The sequence below is a fragment of the Electrona antarctica genome (genome assembly GCF_951216825.1).
Source record: "Electrona antarctica genome assembly, chromosome: 7".
Taxonomy (NCBI): Eukaryota; Metazoa; Chordata; class Actinopteri; order Myctophiformes; family Myctophidae; genus Electrona; species Electrona antarctica.
This window is the reverse complement of record NC_136812.1, coordinates 16,426,632-16,445,628: the sequence shown is the minus strand read 5'-3', so window position 1 is coordinate 16,445,628 and position 18,997 is coordinate 16,426,632. Positions and strand designations below refer to the sequence as shown.

The window sequence follows — 18,997 nt, the reverse complement described above, 5'->3', positions numbered from 1 at the left end:
GGGGGCAGCGGACTGACCTCATGCTTCCTAGTCCAAGCTGCTTCTTTTCACCTGACAGGGGAGAGTTTCCCCAGACAGACGTAGCGCGTGGAAGGAACACGTTATTCCGACTAGTTCCTTTCCCCTCCATCAGGTGCCCCGGCTGGTCAGGGGGAGGTAGTTTAGAGACCAGGATTACTGCATGTTTTTTGTGAGGGTACCTACCCTAGGGGACACGGGGAACATGCAAACTCCACACAGAAAGGCCCTTTCGCCAACCCCGCCTCGGGTATGGGCACTGATGACGCGGATGAGAGTACACGTCCCCAGCGCCAACAGTGTCCCCAGCGGGAATTGAACCCAGGACCTTCTAGCTGTGAGGCGACAGCACTAGCGACTGTGCCACCGTGCCCCTTCAGTAGCATTTCTGAGTCAGGATGTTAGCATAGAACATCACTATTCTAATTGATTTGGGTTGCTTGCAGAATCGTTTGTTGCTAGGTAGACAGGTATTGCAATCATGGATTTGTTAGCCTAACAACTAGACTGCAAGTAAAAACAGCAATTCATGTATTATAATGAAATTATAGTGACACTGATACTCAAAGTGGTTCCAAAAGGGATCACCAGCAAAATGATGAACTTATATAAATACGTAAACCCTATTGCATTTATTTTTTATCACAAAATGTATTATGTAATGTTGTAATGTTTTATTTTGCTTTGATCCATGAGTAGTGTAGAAAATGATGCGTAATTTATACTCCTCCTACAATGTAGTGTAAATCAGGCTTTAGGGCAGCAAGGGAAATGAAAGTGGCAGACAGGAGCTTATTATTCTACCACCACACTGAGTAATTAGACTGTTGGAAGGAGGCTTGACCTTTTGTCTAGATGCCGTGTCTCTGTGCCAAAACCTTCTGATCTTTGGCAAGCGACAGCTGAGATGGGATTGATTTCACTTATTGATTAATCTGTTCATTATTCAATTATTATGTTCATTATTCATAGTTGATTAATCAGTTCATTATTTAATTATTCTGTTGTTCATCTGCGATTTATGTAGACCATAAAGGTGATGGTGAAATAAATGGTGTAATTGTACAAAATAATAGCAAATGTCAGAACATATTATGCCCTGGGTCCATTAAGTGGGCAACCCCTTTAAGGGTTCCTTAAAGGGGTTCTAAATGTACCCTTACAGGTCTGTAACACTGACAGTGTACAAATTGAACCAAATGGACCAGTTAGGGTCCATTTGTCATTCCTAAAGAATTTGCAGGTTTTGCTGGTGCTTCAACTGAGGAGTAACACAGTAAAATGCTGTGTAACTGTAGCTCATCTGACCGACTGCTGTATTTGCTGTTGTTTCAGGGCAGCAACAGACCACAATGTGGACAACACCACTGCCATGCTGAAAGACTGGCTGAAGAGAGTACAGAACCTCTACCACTATGTGGAGTGGAGACCCATGGACGAGCCAAGGTAAGCCAAAGCATTTAGTGCTCAGATCAGACCCCCAAATAGGCGGTGATGAGATCAAACACATTTTTCAAAATATTTCAGACACTTTCAACATAAAACAAAACAAAAAACGTTTGCTTGCACTATGAGCTTGTACATCTGCTATGTTTGAGAACCACTGTTCTAAATCCAAAGAGGTTTCTGAAAAAACATGTGTTGCTATCTATCTCTCTATATATAGATAAAATCTAAAATGAAATAAAATGACAATGCTTTCCCAGTTTTAATATATATAGCAATATCTCTAGTATTTAAAACAACATCCATATTTGATGATTCCACCTTTTTCATTCAACCCCTTTCCCCTGTGGGCACATCACAAATTACCTATGAACCGTACCGTACTGCATCTGAGTTCAAGTCCAGTTTGTTTGATTTGTGTGAATACAGTGTGTGTGTACCAATTGAAAAGCTGGCCTCGAAACACAAATTCATGTGTACTCGGCTGAGGTTTGCATCAGGTGTGAAAACTAATATGAACAGAACACCATTATTATTGTGAAAGCTGAGAGGGGGACTCAGTCCAGGTACTGAGTTTCCCTTGGGTCTCAGGTCCTATACTTCCAGGCCAGGTACTAATCCCTCTTCTCTGTCTCAGGTCCTATACTTTCAGGCCAGGTACTGATCCCTCTGCTCTGTCTCAGGTCCTATACTGACGAATGGGGTCCGAAGCACTGGCCTCCCTCCAGGTTCCAACATGTGATGAAGCTGAAACAGGCTGCGCTGAAGTCCGCCAGGGAGAGATGGGCAGATTACCTACTGGTAAAGACTGGCATCACCAGACACGCAGGCTCAATCTACACTCTCAAACGTTTTCATGTCAAGGACCCCCAAATTGATATGTATTTGACCACGGACCGCCCTCGCATCTGAAAAGGCTTTGCCAGGGACCCCCAGAAGAGAAGATTTATGTTACAAAATTATAAAACATTATTGCGAAACATTTTCAAAAATAGCAGATATAAAAGCTCATATTGTGGCATGAAGTGATGTGCTATGGGCTTGTAGATCTGCTATTTTTGAATAGCCAAAATGTGTGTGTGTGTGTGTGTGTGTGTGTGTGTGTGTGTGTGTGTGTGTGTGTGTGTGTGTGTGTGTGTGTGTGTGTGTGTGTGTGTGTGTGCGCACGTGCGTTTGTGTGTCTGTCTGTGTGTGTGTGTGTGTGTGTGTGTGTGTGTGTGTGTGTGTGTGCGTGTGTGCGTGTGTGTGTGTGCGCGTGCATGCGTGTGTGCGTCCCCAGTTTGCAGACAGTGACAACTTGCTGACCAACCCTCGTGTGTTGGACCTGTTGATGGCAGAGAACCTGACCCTGGTGGCTCCCATGATGGAGTCTCGCTCTCTCTACTCCAACTTCTGGTGTGGAATCACCCCACAGGTAACATGGAATTAACCCATTAAAGGACCTATAACATACAATTCAACTTTTTCAATTTATTTTGTGTTTTTGGGGCTCCCATATGTGTTTTCTATCCCCACAAATAACCAATTTTGAACAATCAGGCTTTCATATCATATGGGTGCTTTAATGGAAATTGCTCTCAGGAACAGCTCAACTGATTTTGTCCTCATCGTGATGTCATCAATGTCTCCCTACTTTGTATAATTCCCCCTCTTCTTCAGTGTTTAGTTCCAAATTAGCATTTCCACTTTGTTTACATTGTCCACCATTGTTGATTTTCTAAACTGGCATGGAATGGAAACAAGCCTAGTTATATCCAGCATCAGTATTATAATGACTCAAATATTAAATAATCTGCATATCAGCACCCCCACCACCTCAGGACATTGTGGTACTGCAGCTAAAACTGCTAGAAAGTCCAGAAAGAAATGACAAGGACTGGTTATATCAGAGTGGTGATTGAGTCTCAAACCATTAGAAATAACTTTGAGGGACATAGACAATATAAAAAATGCTAATTCCTAAGAGTTGTCTGAAAGGACACCCAAAATTATATGTAATTGGCCATGGACCCCCCCCCCCCCCCCAGCACAAAGTGATGCTATTTTTCAATAGCCAAGGTAAGTAAGTTAAAATGATTGTGATGCTATATTAAAGATGGAGTGCCACCATTTTTGTATTTTTCCAGTTTTGCATGTGTCTATGAGGTGACAGTACTTCATTAGACACCCTGGAGTCGTTTTGTATGTGCAATGGTGTATTAACTTTGTATTTAGGGTTTCTTCCTGGAGGCTGACAGTCAAACGGGCCAATGAAATAAACAGTAATAAAGTGACATCACATTATCAGCCCCTCCCCTAACCCCTCCCCCTTTATCATACAACTACAGCTGGGGGTGCGGCTTCAGTTCAGGTGGATCACCACCCATCACCACCCACCAGGCAAACCAGGCATACTTAATGAACTGGTGGGCGTGTCCACATAAAAACAACATTTTAACAAATACTGTACACTTTTTTGAAAAAATTATACCTCCTTATATAACAATAACACCTGATGGTCATGTTTTAGGGTGGAAAAAAATCACGGCACTCCATCTTTAACTACCTTTGCTGGGGACCCCCCTGGAACGTCTTAATACACTTTGTTATTTTTATTCATTCATAATGCCAGACTGCATAATTGTATTGTTTTTGTGATGAATAAAAAAAACAATTGATAACAAAAAAATCACACCCGTGTGAACTGAGTGGTGTAAGGTCTTATATAGACTGATCAGCTGTGGTCTGACGTAATGAAATCACACCCGTGTGAACTGGGTGACCATAGCAACCATGCTCATTTTTTGGTACGAACAGACAGACAGACAGACACGTAAACTAACAAAGCCAGTCGTAGGAGTGGTTTACACCACTCAAAAAGAATGGCTGGTATTCACTAATGCTCATTATAAGATGGCACACTTTGCATCTCATTGGTGGGCAATGGACAATTCGGGAACCTGCCTACCAGTGACATCATCGATGGGGTTTCCTAATAGAGGGCTACTACAAGCTAGACTTTCCCTCTCCATCCTTCATAGGGCTACTACAAACTACACTATCCCTCTCCATCCTTCACAGGGCTACTACAAGCTACACTTTCCCTCTCCATCCTTCACAGGGCTACTACAAGCTAGACTTTCCCTCTCCATCCTTCACAGGGCTACTGCAAACTACACTATCCCTCTCCATCCTTCACAGGGCTACTACAAGCTAGACTTTCCCTCTCCATCCTTCACAGAGCTACTACAAACTACACTATCCCTCTCCATCCTTCACAGAGCTACTACAAACTACACTATCCCTCTCCATCCTTCACAGGGCTACTACAAGCTAGACTTTCCCTCTCCATCCTTCACAGGGCTACTACAAGCTAGACTTTCCCTCTCCATCCTTCACAGAGCTACTACAAGCTAGACTTTCCCTCTCCATCCTTCACAGGGCTACTACAAGCTAGACTTTCCCTCTCCATCCTTCACAGGGCTACTACAAGCTAGACTTTCCCTCCCCATCCTTCACAGGGCTACTACAAGCTAGACTTTCCCTCTCCATCCTTCACAGGGCTACTACAAGCTAGACTTTCCCTCTCCATCCTCCACAGGGCTACTACAAGCTAGACTTTCCCTCTCCATCCTTCACAGAGCTACTACAAACTACACTATCCCTCTCCATCCTTCACAGGGCTACTACAAGCTAGACTTTCCCTCTCCATCCTTCACAGAGCTACTACAAGCTAGACTTTCCCTCTCCATCCTTCACAGGGCTACTACAAGCTAGACTTTCCCTCTCCATCCTTCACAGAGCTACTACAAGCTAGACTTTCCCTCTCCATCCTTCACAGAGCTACTACAAACGACACTATCCCTCTCCATCCTTCACAGGGCTACTACAAGCTAGACTTTCCCTCTCCATCCTTCACAGGGCTACTACAAGCTAGACTTTCCCTCTCCATCCTTCACAGGGCTACTACAAGCTAGACTTTCCCTCTCCATCCTTCACAGGGCTACTACAAGCTAGACTTTCCCTCTCCATCCTTAACAGGGCTACTACAAGCTAGACTTTCCCTCTCCATCCTTCACAGGGCTACTACAAGCGGACTCCAGACTACCAGCCAATCAGAGAGTGGAAGAGGCTGGGTTGCTACGGCGTTCCCATGGTGCACAGCACCTTCCTGCTGGACCTGCGTCGCGACGGCAGCAGAGACCTGGCCTTCTACCCTCCTCACTCCGACTACAGCTGGGCCTTCGACGACATCATGGTGTTTGCCTTCTCAGCACGGCAGTCAGGTGAGAGGGTCACTGTGTATTGTATCTCCATGTTTAAATGTTATGGGTTTTTTTGTGGGGCCGAGCTATAATCTCTTAAAGCAGCACTATGTAACTTTATTTTTTGAGGGGCGCCAGCCCCTCCATTAACAATAAAGAGAGTTTAATGTTTGTCTGTGTTTGTTTTACATCACCATTACATCACCTAATCATAGCAACATGAGTTAGACTTTAATATATTAGCGCCCCTCACTTCTCACTCAACGTTTGGGAACCATTTCTGTAGTAATACACAGACTCTGGTGAGTGACGAGCGGGAGAGTAAGCACCAGAGATTACTCGCATGTGTGTTTACTGCTTATAATGTTATTGTTTTGTTTGGTGTGTGCATTGTGCCACTCACTCTTCAATGGTATTTAATGGTTTGCTTAATGGTTCTGTTTGTTCCCTGTCAGTCCTTATGCACATCATACACACATGCCCACACACACACACACACAGACACGCTCACTCACGCACGCACGCACGCACGCACGCACGCACGCACGCACGCACGCACGCACGCACGCACGCACGCACGCACGCACGCACACACACACACACACACACACACAGAGCACACATAGAGCACACACAGAATCGAGCCATAAAGACGCACATGGAGCCTATTATCTTCACTCTGCCTCATCTGCCTTAATCTCACACATGTTCATAGGATATGAAACAAGCCAGCATTGTTCTAGCGCTGCAAACACAAAAGCCTGCTTGTTACACACAGAAGAGATATCAAGAGTTAGGGGCCATGTGAGCGGAGAAGTGCTTTGGATATCATGTCCGGAGCACTCGGACGCATCACTCAGAACTAGGTCGTGTCACCTGGGTTATTAGCACAAATAGCCTAGCTGAAACAACCGTAGACATCATGTTGTGAAATAAGAGGAAGGGAGTGGAGGCTGGCTGGCGTCATAAACTGACCACATGAAGTCTGAGATCCAAATGAAGCTGTAACGCTCTTACTGGAGTCAGTCTTGTTTTTATTTAGGTCTGTGAGTCGTGTATTTGTTTTGGTGTTGCCAGGTGTGTCGGCTCAGAGACCTTTATGTGGGATGGGAGATTGTTTTTTAGGTGAGCATTGTGCGTGTATGTTTGTTTGGAAATGTTTCGGGTCGAGGGGGCGTGTTACTGTTTACAGAACTCTCTCTTACTCCCTCTGCATGTGTGTGTGTGTGTGTGTGTGTGTGTGTGTGTGTGTGTGTGTGTGTGTGTGTCCTCTCACAGATGTGCAGATGTATGTCTGCAACAGAGAACACTATGGCTCCCTGCCGGTTCCACTGAAGGCCCAGCAGAACATCGAGGATGAGAGCGAGGGGTTTATACACACCATTACTGAGGCCTTGAGTGAGTTTGCATGAACATACATGCACGCACGCACGCACCCACGCACGCACGCACGCACGCACGCACGCACGCACGCACGCACATCTTATCTCCATACTCCATACATACAGCATCACACAAAAGTAGCAGATCTGCAACCTTGAAACACGGAGCGAAGCGATGCGTTTTGAGCTTGTAGATCTGCTACTTTCGATGCTTTTGAATTTGAATCCTGAAAAACGTATCAGTTTTGGACATGGACAGGTTTCCACCTGACACAAAGACAATTTGTTCTTTACAGTAACACATGTGTACCATGTGTTACTGTACATGTCTGTACATGCCTGAACGCTGAGGAAGGACATACAGGCCGAAACGCGTACGACCCGTACGTTTGTTCACTCTCGTCAGAGGTAAATAAAAACCATGCAAAAGGACATACAATGAGTGCTGGCATTTTCTTCTCCTCAACTTATATCTTCGAGCCTGGCACCTAGAAGGATTGTGTTTTAATCTGAGTGCTGCGGGTTGTCTGCTACGGCAGTACTTCTTTCTTACTGCACATGCCTACAATTACAGTACTACTGTAGCTATACTCTTGACATGATACTTTTAAGATGTGTATATTTTCTCCTTTGGCTTCCCTAGTTCCTCTCCTTCTCTCCTCCTTGACCTGGCTGAGTTTTAGAATGTTGTCCTCTTTCAACCTACTTACTCACTGTTGCTGTGTGTTACATACAAAAATAGACAATCCTACAAGTTCATAACAACGCATATCGCTGTGATTTGTTTGTTTGAGTTACTACAGTAACAGTTATACAAATCTTTGTGTGATAGGAATTTGTTTTACATGAATTACTTGTCTTGAACCCTAGCATTCCTATTCCGAGGGGAACATTAGCCAGAAATAGCAGATCTACAATGTAGTGGGGATAACCTGCTTCATCTCTCTTTCTCAGCTAAGGGGTCCTTGGCCTGAAAATCATTGAAGGCCCCTGAGATGGCTATTTTCAGTGTGTCACACCAGCAGTGTAAAACAGGCCTTAGAGTGAGTGAACAGAGAAGGGCAGGGGGAGGACTTGCAACATACCTGTACTTCCCAAGCTGGGAATCAAACGTGCAACATTCATGTGGTCGATCGAAGCAATAGCTGGCCTATACTCTGTCACTCTAACAGTACCTCATCCACCCTTCTCTGTAGAGTATGTTTCCACCCCTCCCATAGGCCTCTTTATAATCATTCCTCTCCCCACTTAAGAGATTTGTAAATAAACCTCTACGGTCCAGAAAGAACTATACTGTAATTGTGACCCCATCCCGCTATTTTTAACCTTCCGTCCTCCCTCTTTTCTCTTGCCAACAGTTGACCATGATATCGAGCCTTCTCAGTACCTGGACTCTCCGCCAGCACGGCAGGAAAAGATAGGTTTCGATGAGGTGAGTTGTAAGAGCCAAGTCCTGTCTGTCCAGGGAAATAAACTCTCCCACTGTACTTCTATCCGTCTGTATATTTACTGTACTTCAGCCGGCCACTCCCACTTCCTGCCTCTGTCCCAGTTTCCTTCCTTCCCCCCTTGCCCTCTCACCCTCACCTCCATCCTCATTGGTCCCTGCTTCCCTTTGCTTTGGAGTTGTCTTTGTGTTATTGTTTGTTTTGCTTTGCAGTCTCTCAATAGCCTCCCTAATTGTCCTGTGATGACAGACATTCATAGGGCAGAGATGGTAATAAGCATGTCTGCCTGTCACTGTCAGATTCGGGATCCTTTATTATTCTATAATCTATATCCGATGTCTGTGTCCTTTGACAGATCTGCCCTCATTCAGTCTTCGTTCTCACGACGGCAAATTACTTTGCTGTCTGCAAACACTCTGCAAAGAAGACTTGCAAATACTAGAGCACAATGCAGCTTTAATAGCTATTTACACATGTAGTAATGTCGCTGTCTCTACAGTATGTTCATTCTTTCTCCTCCTGTGTTTCGTTGGAATGAACAGATCTTCCTGATTAACCTGAAACGCCGTTTGGACAGAAGGAGCCGGATGTTGAACACCATGTCCTCTCTCGGTCTGCAGGCCACACTCACAGACGCTGTGGATGGCAAGTATGTCCCTCTGACTCTCTGTCTGTTTTTTAGCCAATTCTTTCCCCTTTCTCTCCCCAAATTAGTCGTTATGCCAATTGATTCCTCCCCACACACACATTTCTGTGTTGTCAGTGAGGATCCCCACCATGAGGACGTGTGGCCTTCGTCTTACTAGAATTATCACTATCACCCTCCCCGCCCCGGCTTCCTTCTCACGAACACGGGCCAATTCATTGTGTAGAGTAGATGCTTGACAAAACCGGATGCATCATGGTGGAATTGAACCCACAACCTCCGCCACCCGAGCGCCCAACTCTGACACTCTCAACCTCACTCGCGTGCGCTCTCTCTCTCTCTCTCTCTCTCTCTCTTGCACACATTCTCCTCACTGCATGCATAAAGCCTTAGTCCCTTACTTGAATTAAGCATAATTTGGACAATGAACCACTTAAACCCTATATGATTGAGTCCCTCAGGACTAAATACTAGTGTATTTTCAGTTTTCTGTTATATTGGGGAAATATCGCAGAAAATAACAGATTGAAAAGCTCACAAGCATCAGCATGGGGCTAATTATGTTTCGTTTCGTTGTTGTTGATGATTGTTAAAGTGTTAAAACAATTGAGGCCTCTTCAGTCTTATGTCTTCCCATCTGTCTCTAGAATGTCTTTATTTATTATGGGTACTGGGGAATGATTCAAGTCGAGAACGATGCAAGTTGGATATTCATGCCTCACCCGTTTATGCAATAGCCGTTCTACACATTGTAATTGTTGTACGTTGTGAAACCCGGGTCATCTGCGACACAGTTTTGAGGTCGGAGGTGTCCGAGTTGTACCCGCAAGAGACGCACGCACGCACGCACGCACGCACGCACGCACGCACGCACGCACGCACGCACGCACGCACGCACGCACGCACGCACACACACACACACACACACACACACACACACACACACACACACACACACACACACACACACAGATACAGGTTCTGTGAGCTTGTCTTACCTTGCCTGCTTGGGCTTCTTACCACTGGCACAATTACTACTGTAGCTACTTTTAAGATGTGTATATTTTCTCCTTTGGCTTCCCTAGTTCCTCTCCTTCTCTCCTCCTTGACCTGGCTGAGTTTTAGAATGTTGTCCTCTTTCAACCTACTTACTCACTGTTGCTGTGTGTTACATACAAAAATAGACAATCCTACAAGTTCACAACAACGCATATCGCTGTGATTTGTTTGTTTGAGTTACTACAGTAACAGTTATACAAATCTTTGTGTGATAGGAATTTGTTTTGTTTTGACTAGCAGCTTTACATGTTGATACCAATACTTTTGTACATAAGTAAAACATGTGAGACATGTACTTTTTCCCCACCACTGGTGTTCCTCCCCGTCAGAGCACTGAACACGTCCCAACTGCAGGCGCTGGGAATAGAGATGTTGCCCGACTATAAGGATCCTTACTCTGGCAGAGTACTGACCAGAGGGGAGATTGGTTGTTTCCTCAGCCACCACTCCACATGGGTGCAGGTAAGCACGTAGAAGACTGACATACACACAAACAGTTTAAAAACAAGACTTTGGGGGCGCCGCTGGCCTAGCGGTTAAGGTGTATATTATACCACATAAGGTGTGGTACAGTAGAGCTGTTTTTTATGTTTTGTGCGGTGGGCGTGCACACGCAGAACCGACACACCAAAGATCCGACATGCGGAAATCACTCGTCGCTCCCGAACATGCGTTGGTCCGACATGCGTTGCTCCGTGCTTGCGTTTAGGGTTTGAGGTAGGTTGTCGGTCTAATGACAGTCGGACCAATAGTATGTCGGAACTAAAGGCTGTACCCGTGCGGTGATACTGGTTTGAAGCACGGGTAGAGAGCTAGTTCTACCAATGACATTTCTTCCTCGAAACTCTCCCTGTTCTCTGTTTCTTGTTTCTACTGTGTACTATCAATAAAGGCAAGAAAAGCCCCAAAAATATGTATAAAAAAACAAGACTGTAACTAAACAGCCCCCTGGAGTTTCATAGCACTATGACCATTACATTTTGACATGTTTGCAACTGGAACATGTGTCCTAACTGGCTCTTCACGCAGTGCGTCGACCTGTTGCTCAGCTTGCCGTCACTGTTAGTGTACAGTTATTGGCATTTGGAAGCCATCTAAAATTATCATCCTGGCTAATGTACATTTAAGCAAGGTTAAATGTACCTTTAGGTTTGAATACGGAGGTTTGAATACGGAGGTTTGAATACGGAGACAGCAACGATAATATTCGCCCTCCTGACATATACATCTACACAGTACCTCAAAAAGCAGACCTGTGGTGTAACAAGTAGGACATGTGTTTGGTCTGTGTGTTGCTGAGCAGATGGTGGAGCGAGGCCTCCAGAAGGTTCTGGTGCTGGAGGATGATGTGAGGTTTGAGCCCAGATTTAAGAGGAGGATACAGAACATCATGGAGGATTTGGAGAAGGTCCAGCTGGACTGGGACCTCATGTAAGAGTGTGCGCACGCACGCACGCACGCACGCACGCACGCACGCACGCACGCACGCACGCACGCACGCACGCACGCACGCACGCACGCACGCACGCACGCACGCACGCACGCACACACACACACACACACACACACACACACACACACACACACACACCTACGGGCACACACATCCACCCATGTACGCATGTTGAACCTTAACAACTTTAACTACCTCCATCCCCGGCCTACATGTTTAGATAAACACAGTTTTATTACTTGTTGAAAATGTTTACATTTAGGTCAATCAGTGGTAACCCATTCGGTTGTCTTTTTTATGTAGAAACAGGAACTCAGTTGGGCTCCTCCCCTTTCTTATCCACTTCCTCCCGGGTGCTTCTGTGTTTATTCCTACTAACAACAACACTACATATGTTTAAGGCAGTGTAGTTGTGCTGCAGAGTCTGTCTTGGGAGATTACATTTAGGTGAGTTAGATCAGTTTCCATTTCTGCAGTGGATCATCAATTTCACCTCCAGCTCTCCTCCCCCTTCTCTCTGTCCTGTCTGTCCGTCCATCTGTCTGTCCGTCTGTCCTTATCTCTGCTGCCCCCTCCTGGCAGCTATGTGGGGCGTAAGCGCATGCAGGTGCGCCAGCCAGAGCGCTCGGTAGATGGCGTCAACAACCTGGTGTGGGCCGACTACTCCTATTGGACGCTGGGCTACGCGCTGTCACTGCAGGGCGCCAAGAAGCTGCTGGACGCACAGCCCTTCAGCAAGATGCTGCCCGTGGACGAGTACCTGCCCGTCATGTTCGACAAACACCCCAAGTCAGTGTCCGTCCACACCTTCTGTTCTCTCTTCCTGTTGTTACGTTATTTAGGATTGTGAAATAAACACCTCAGCCAGTGAAGCACAGGATAGACAACGTATTTATTTAGATATAAAGCTGAGCAATGTTCACCCTAATGTGCGCCTGTGTGCACACGGGCACAGCTCAGGAACGTACCGCGCAGAACAAATCTATGTAGCGCACTTGAACAACAACAGAGATAGATTGTGTTGTAGTTGGGTTGCCAAGTGGTTTGATTCTTTTGCGTTATTTTGTCTGCCTAACTACCCCAACTTTGCATCGTCATTACACACACACACACACACACACACACACACACACACACACACACACACACAAACAGACACACACACACACACACACACACACACACACACCTCCTCCTCCTCTGCATGCACACATGCACAGACTCAAAGTAAACGCTTTAGCTGCAACTGCAAGAATCACTCCCTCTCAACAAATGTTTTCTACCGATCCTACGTGCATTAACGTTGGTCCAGCTGGTTTCATTTGCTGCGCCTGCTACTACCAAAACTACTTCACATCACTATAATACTGAATAATAATGGATATGCATTTGTTTTCCTTTTTTAATTTAACTGACCTTATAGCTTACAGTTTATTAAAAGTAATGCAACTGTTACTTATTCTTCAATTAGGTTTGAATAAGCCATAGCTTGACATGAGCGTAACGTACAAAGTGCACTCATCATACATATTATGTTGCTCAGCAGTTGTTCAAGTTGCGCTCAGAAGGTTAGAGTGTTTGCTCAGACAGAAAAATTAGAGCCATTGAATTACGACAGATTTACGACAGATTTACGACATCTCCGTTCACTTCATATGGCGGCCCCTGTCGGCTATGGGGAGCATAGATGGGGAGCCGAAGTGTGACAAAGCCCTGGACCGGAAGTTGACGGAATGCACTGGAATCTATAGGAATCGAGTAGACAAGGCATGAACAAACATCATTTTTGAATGACCGTGCCCTTTGTATAGAATAATCGATGCAGACTTAATGAAAGAAGACATGTCACAGGTTATTTTCGGATACCTTGATAACAGTTGTCATGTTGCATACATACCTAAAATTGACGATATTTGCGTCGCTCTCGATGAACATAATGTATTTAATACAACCACTGATCACACATCAGCTCTGCTTTACTAGCGCTCGAGCGCTCAGTTTCTTTCTCCTCTATGACACAACTCTCTCATCTAAACGGCGCTGGGCTGGCCATGCTTTTACAAGAACTGTTCTGACTTTTGTCCTTCAGGCAGCAGTACCACTTAACAACCAGTGGTGGTCCTACCGTACCGCTGGATCTACATATTTCTCAATGGAAGAGCAGAGAGACCAAACACCACAGTACAAAATAAAATTGTATTTGTTTTAAAAAAAAAGTGAACGATTTAATTTGTCAAAACCAGATAGGAAGCACTGAATTGTTCTTTGCAGGCCTCTACTGTACCCTAGAAAGTGGATTTTTTATTATACAATACTCGCTGAGAGAGGGACAAACTGTAACTGGCGTTTTTAGACATTTTTTTGTTTTTGTTCAGCACCTGCAGAATGTTTTGAGATGTGCGTGCTTACCTGCTGGATCCTGTTTTTCGACAGTACGACAAACAGAGGAGCTGGTTCATTCATTCTGCACCTGGTTTTATCCCCATTTAGAACCTGACATGAAGACACAGACCTGACTTCATGTGTGAAGTGACTGAACAAAATATCATACATGGATATAAATGCTCAAGCACATGCAGAGCACAATCTGTTTTTAGACTTTGCGTGTGTGTGTGTGTGTGTGTGTGTGTGTGTGTGCGTGCGTGTGTGTGTGTGTGTGTGTGTGTGTGTGTCTTATTCCTAATGGTTGTTTTGGTGTTAAACAGCTGCCTCTTGCTTTCACCACTCTTCATTTCTCCTCTCTTTCTCTTTTCCTTTCCTTTCCTTCATTCTCCTCTCCTCCTCCTCCTCCGTGAGAGTGTATCTCTCTGTCCATCACACAATATATACCAGTTATCAGTGGTACTACATTTACTTAAGTACTGTACAATTTTGAGGTTATTTACTTTACTTGAGTATTTCTCATTTACAATATTTTTACTTACTAATATTGTACTTATCGTACTCCACTACATTTATTTGAAAACTTTAGTTACTAGATACTTTGGTTTGATTATGAATACAAAACATACATTACCCACTTCAGCCATATACATACTGTATACTTGAAAATAGCCGATGTACAAGCTCACAATGTGTTGCAACGCAGCTATTTTCAAAATATTTTCATGCATTTGAACGTTTTCTACACGTATTTTCTACATTTGAGTACTTTTCCCACCACTGCCAGTTATCTGAGCTGTGACACTGTTAGCCAAAGTGACCAATGAATACAGTATACAACATGCTAGCGGGAATTCGGGGATTCAGTGCATCGCTCAAGGATCGGCAAAAACGGTACACCTCGGTTTGGTGTGTGGGGGGGGGGGGGGGGGGGGGGGGGGGGGTTTCCACATGGCCTCCTCCGACCCGGCCCCCCCTCCCCGTCCCCAGCCAGTCCTGTGCTTCCTTTACACACACACAGGGCATGGATTGTTCTGTCTGCGTCAACGGGGGACGGAGGGAGTCCCGCGCGGCGAGACACACACACACAATGGCTGCCTTTTCTGTCTCCGTCCTCCTGGTGGTGATGCCTGCTGCCCTCTTTACCCCGCTCCCCTCCGTGCCCTTCTCTCCCTTTTTCTCATCTTTTTTTTTTGTTCGGCCCTTCGTTCACCACCTGGTTGCCTTCCCTTCACATCTCCCACCCCGACGCAAACTCTGTGCCACTTCTTCACATGCTATATTCTTTCTTTTTTTTCCCCCTTTTAATCTCTTGCAGGCATCCACTCTCTCCATTCTGCTTCACTGAGCTCTGCTTTCCTCACACATACACGGTGCCGTCTCACCCTCCGTCTTCCTCACCGCTTTACTACTTCTCCCCCCCCCCCCCCCCCCCCCCCCCCCCTCTCTTTCCCCCCCTCTCTCTCTGCCTCTCGGAGGAATGCGGGCCGGTGTGGCTCTCTCTTCCTGCAGCTGAAGAAGGGGACAGGATACCCATTGATAGAGTCCTGAGTATATGGGGGTAGGGTAGAGATGGACTGTGTGTGTGTGTGTGTGTGTGTGTGTGTGTGTGTGTGTGTGTGTGTGTGTGAGAGTGTGAGTGTGAGTGTGAGTGTGAGTGTGAGTGTGAGTGTGAGTGTGTGTGTGTGTGTGTGTGTTACTATATAAATACATAAAGATGCGTGTCTAGTGTGTAGAGTATAGATTACTGTGTAAATATATATAGGCTACATATACTGTATAGGCTATATAGGCTATATATATATATAGGTGTGTGCGTGCGTGTGCATGGGTGCCTGTGCACGTGACGTGTTCAAAAGCGTGCAGGACTAGGAAATCGGGGGAGAGAGAGAGAGAGAAAGAGAGAGAGATGTGGAAAGATGGCAGGAGAAACGCCTGATTCAGGTTGAGTGTGTTACGTAAACACTAAACACACAGCAAAAAGTTTGTCTGCCGCATTTAAACTGAGTATGTTATGTCAGAGTTATTTTAGTGTAAGGGGGGATGGGGCCGTTTCGCCGTTCAGGAAGTATCGGGGTCCCCCTCCCGGAATACCTCTACTCTGTGGCTAAACTCTGCCAGCCAGCCATGCGGTCTTGTCCAGAGACTCCAGACTATAAGGCTTTAGGCATTTCAATCCGGCACAGCATTTCTGAAACTTGACATTTTTCCATACAGTATATCGTTGCTGTCGGACAGAAACCTCTAATCTCCATATTCTAACTTTGTGTTTTTTCGTAAAGAAAGCGCTCTGCTTGATCGTACTACAGTGTCACACAAAAGTATCAGAAGTAGCAGATCTAGTTGTAGAGTTGTTTTGAGTTGTAGATCTGCTTTTTGTATTTGAATCCTGAAAAGTAACACTTTTGTACATGTGAGGTTTCCACCCGATATATTTTTTATTCAATTATAACATTCTCAGAAACACAATGAACCACTTAATATCTATTTGCAAAAATAGCCGTAATACAAGCTCAGTTGCAGTGACATTTTGATAATGGGTCAACACAGAAAGAAAGCAAACCAGATATCCAGTAAATGTCATTTTGACCTGAGTCGGTAGCATGCTACAGATTATTTCTTGATTGTGTCTTTTTGCAGGCCAACCAGGAAGTGATCTCCACCATCGACGGAATATTTGCACTGGGTTTTGGATGAATTGAGAGAATAAGCTCTGTGGCAACCCAAACCACCCAAGCAATTATAGAAGTAGTGTCATTCATGTTTTAGAACGAAGCTAAAACCTCTCTGTGTCCATTTTTGTATGTGTTTGTGTACACTTGTGTTGGCTTTGGAGTGTGTGTGTGTGTGTGTGTGTGTGTGTGTGTGTGTGTGCGTGTGCGTGTGCGTGTGTGCATGAGTGAGTAAGCAGGTTTTGGCACAGGTCAGTTGCTAGTGGTAATAAAGGTGTCGGGTTTCACTCTCGCTGCAGAGTTGTGACAGCATGAAAAGGGAGGTTGAGCTACAGGGAGTTGACCCTGACCGTGACCTCTGTGTGTGTTGGAGTGTGACTCCACCTGGCTGACGTGTCACTCCTCGTTAGAAGTGCTGGTGTAAAGTAACTAAGCACATTTACTCAAGTACAGTTTTCAGGTACTTTTACTTGTATTCCACTATAGCCCCATGTGGAACCTCTCCTTCCGCTATGTAGCTCCAAGATGAGGTCATCCGGGTACCGACACAGGGCCACACTGGCGAATATTTGCCACGATGCACAGCCATCCAGTTCCATGTTTTTACCAGTTCCAAAACATCTGAGAGCAGGTGGCATCGTGGCAAATATTCGCCAGTATAAATATAATAGTGTGTGTGGGGGGCTCCTTTCACACTGTTTCACAAATTGCATAATAGTACTTGGCCATTGTTGTTCAGTCGTGAGATTTTATTTTGCTTTAATCCTCGTCCCCTCTCCCCATCCATCCCGTCCCCCTCCTCTTCCTCAGTAAGGACTTCATGTCTCACTATGAGAAGCGGGACCTGAAGGCGTTCTCGGTGGAGCCGCTGCTCATCTACCCCACCCACTACACGGGGGAGCCGGGCTACATCAGCGACACGGAGACCTCCACCATCTGGGACGACGAGGCCGTGGCCACGGACTGGGACCGCCTGCACGGCCCCCGCAAGACCGCCCAGCAGGAAGACATCCTGGGCGTGGCACAGAACAGTGTCACCGGAGACTCCCCGCCCCCGGCTGCGCGCGCCAGCCACGCGGATGAACTCTGAGAGAGAGAGACACCATGCAAACACACGTGCAAACACACGTGCACACACACACACGTGCACACACACACACGTGCACACTTACACACACACACACACACACACACACACACACACACACACACACACAGAGAGAGACACACAGGGTTGAGGGGAAGAGACTTGTTTATATGTATACACAGTGTACACACAGTGAATGTCATACTGTACATATACACTCACACACGCGCGCACACACACACACACACACACACACACACACACAGCGACTCCATCCGTTCCTCATTGTTGTTTTCTCATTGGCCGCCTGCTGGCCAGTAGGAGAAGTGCAGGCATGGAGAGGAGAAAGCAGCAGGATGTTGACGAGGCCTAAACAGGCTCACGGTGACCATTGCTTTATTTATTCCCTACGCGCTCTGCTGGATAGGCTGACACACGCACACGCGCACACACACACATCACACACACACACACACACATCATACACACACACACACACACACACACACACGGCGCACACACACAATATCGTTGTGTCAGGCATAAATCTGGTATCTCCACACAAAAGTTGCGAAAGCTTGTAGATCCGTTTTTTACAATATAAAAAAGGAATGGTTTTGGACATACCAGGTTTTCCCCCTGACAATGACGATATGAGTATGCATGGAAACATTGTGGGTTCTCGGGACTCATAAACAGACACTGTTGCGGCCTGAGAAAACAACAGCGACATGTGGGATACAAATCTTTGCCGTTAGGCGTGCGGAGAAGAAGAAGAAGAAGACCGGACCGTACTTTCAATCAATGTCTTTTATACTGTTAAAAAAAAAGATGATCTTTGTAATTTAAATAAAACTAAACAAAAACAGATGTGTTTTTATGGGGACAGCCCAGGGAATTAAAGAATCTCACACAGCTGTTCTGAAAACAAGGAGAGGGTGTGCCTCTGTGTGTGTGTGTGTGTGTGTGTGTGGGTGTGGGTGGGTGGGTGGGTGGGTGGGTGCGTGCGTGCGTGTGTGTGTGTGTGTGTGTGTACAAAAAAATACTGGTGTGGATTTTTCCTAAGCGTAGGAGGATGACTGACAGCATACCCAGGACGGTTGCCACTGCTGCTGATGTCACTGTGAGAGAAGGACACACACACACGCACACACACACAC

General features: G+C 45.7%; 1 protein-coding gene across 4 annotated transcripts in view; it reads left to right on the top strand.

Moving 5' to 3' along the window:
* Positions 1-18,788, top strand: part of colgalt2b (collagen beta(1-O)galactosyltransferase 2b) — a 52,902-nt gene extending 34,114 nt beyond the window's left edge. For all 4 annotated transcript variants that reach the window (XM_079506734.1, XM_079506733.1, XM_079506735.1 and 1 more), the window contains 11 exons: positions 1,354-1,464; positions 2,148-2,265; positions 2,744-2,878; positions 5,525-5,729; positions 6,987-7,106; positions 8,449-8,522; positions 9,081-9,187; positions 10,573-10,705; positions 11,547-11,674; positions 12,279-12,485; positions 17,561-18,788. In XM_079506734.1, the coding sequence (XP_079362860.1) occupies positions 1,391-1,464; positions 2,148-2,265; positions 2,744-2,878; positions 5,525-5,729; positions 6,987-7,106; positions 8,449-8,522; positions 9,081-9,187; positions 10,573-10,705; positions 11,547-11,674; positions 12,279-12,485; positions 17,561-17,840 (1,581 nt within the window). In that variant the 5' untranslated portion in view covers positions 1,354-1,390 and the 3' untranslated portion in view covers positions 17,841-18,788. The remainder of the gene's footprint in view (positions 1-1,353; positions 1,465-2,147; positions 2,266-2,743; positions 2,879-5,524; positions 5,730-6,986; positions 7,107-8,448; positions 8,523-9,080; positions 9,188-10,572; positions 10,706-11,546; positions 11,675-12,278; positions 12,486-17,560) is intronic.
* Positions 18,789-18,997: the final 209 nt, after the last annotated feature.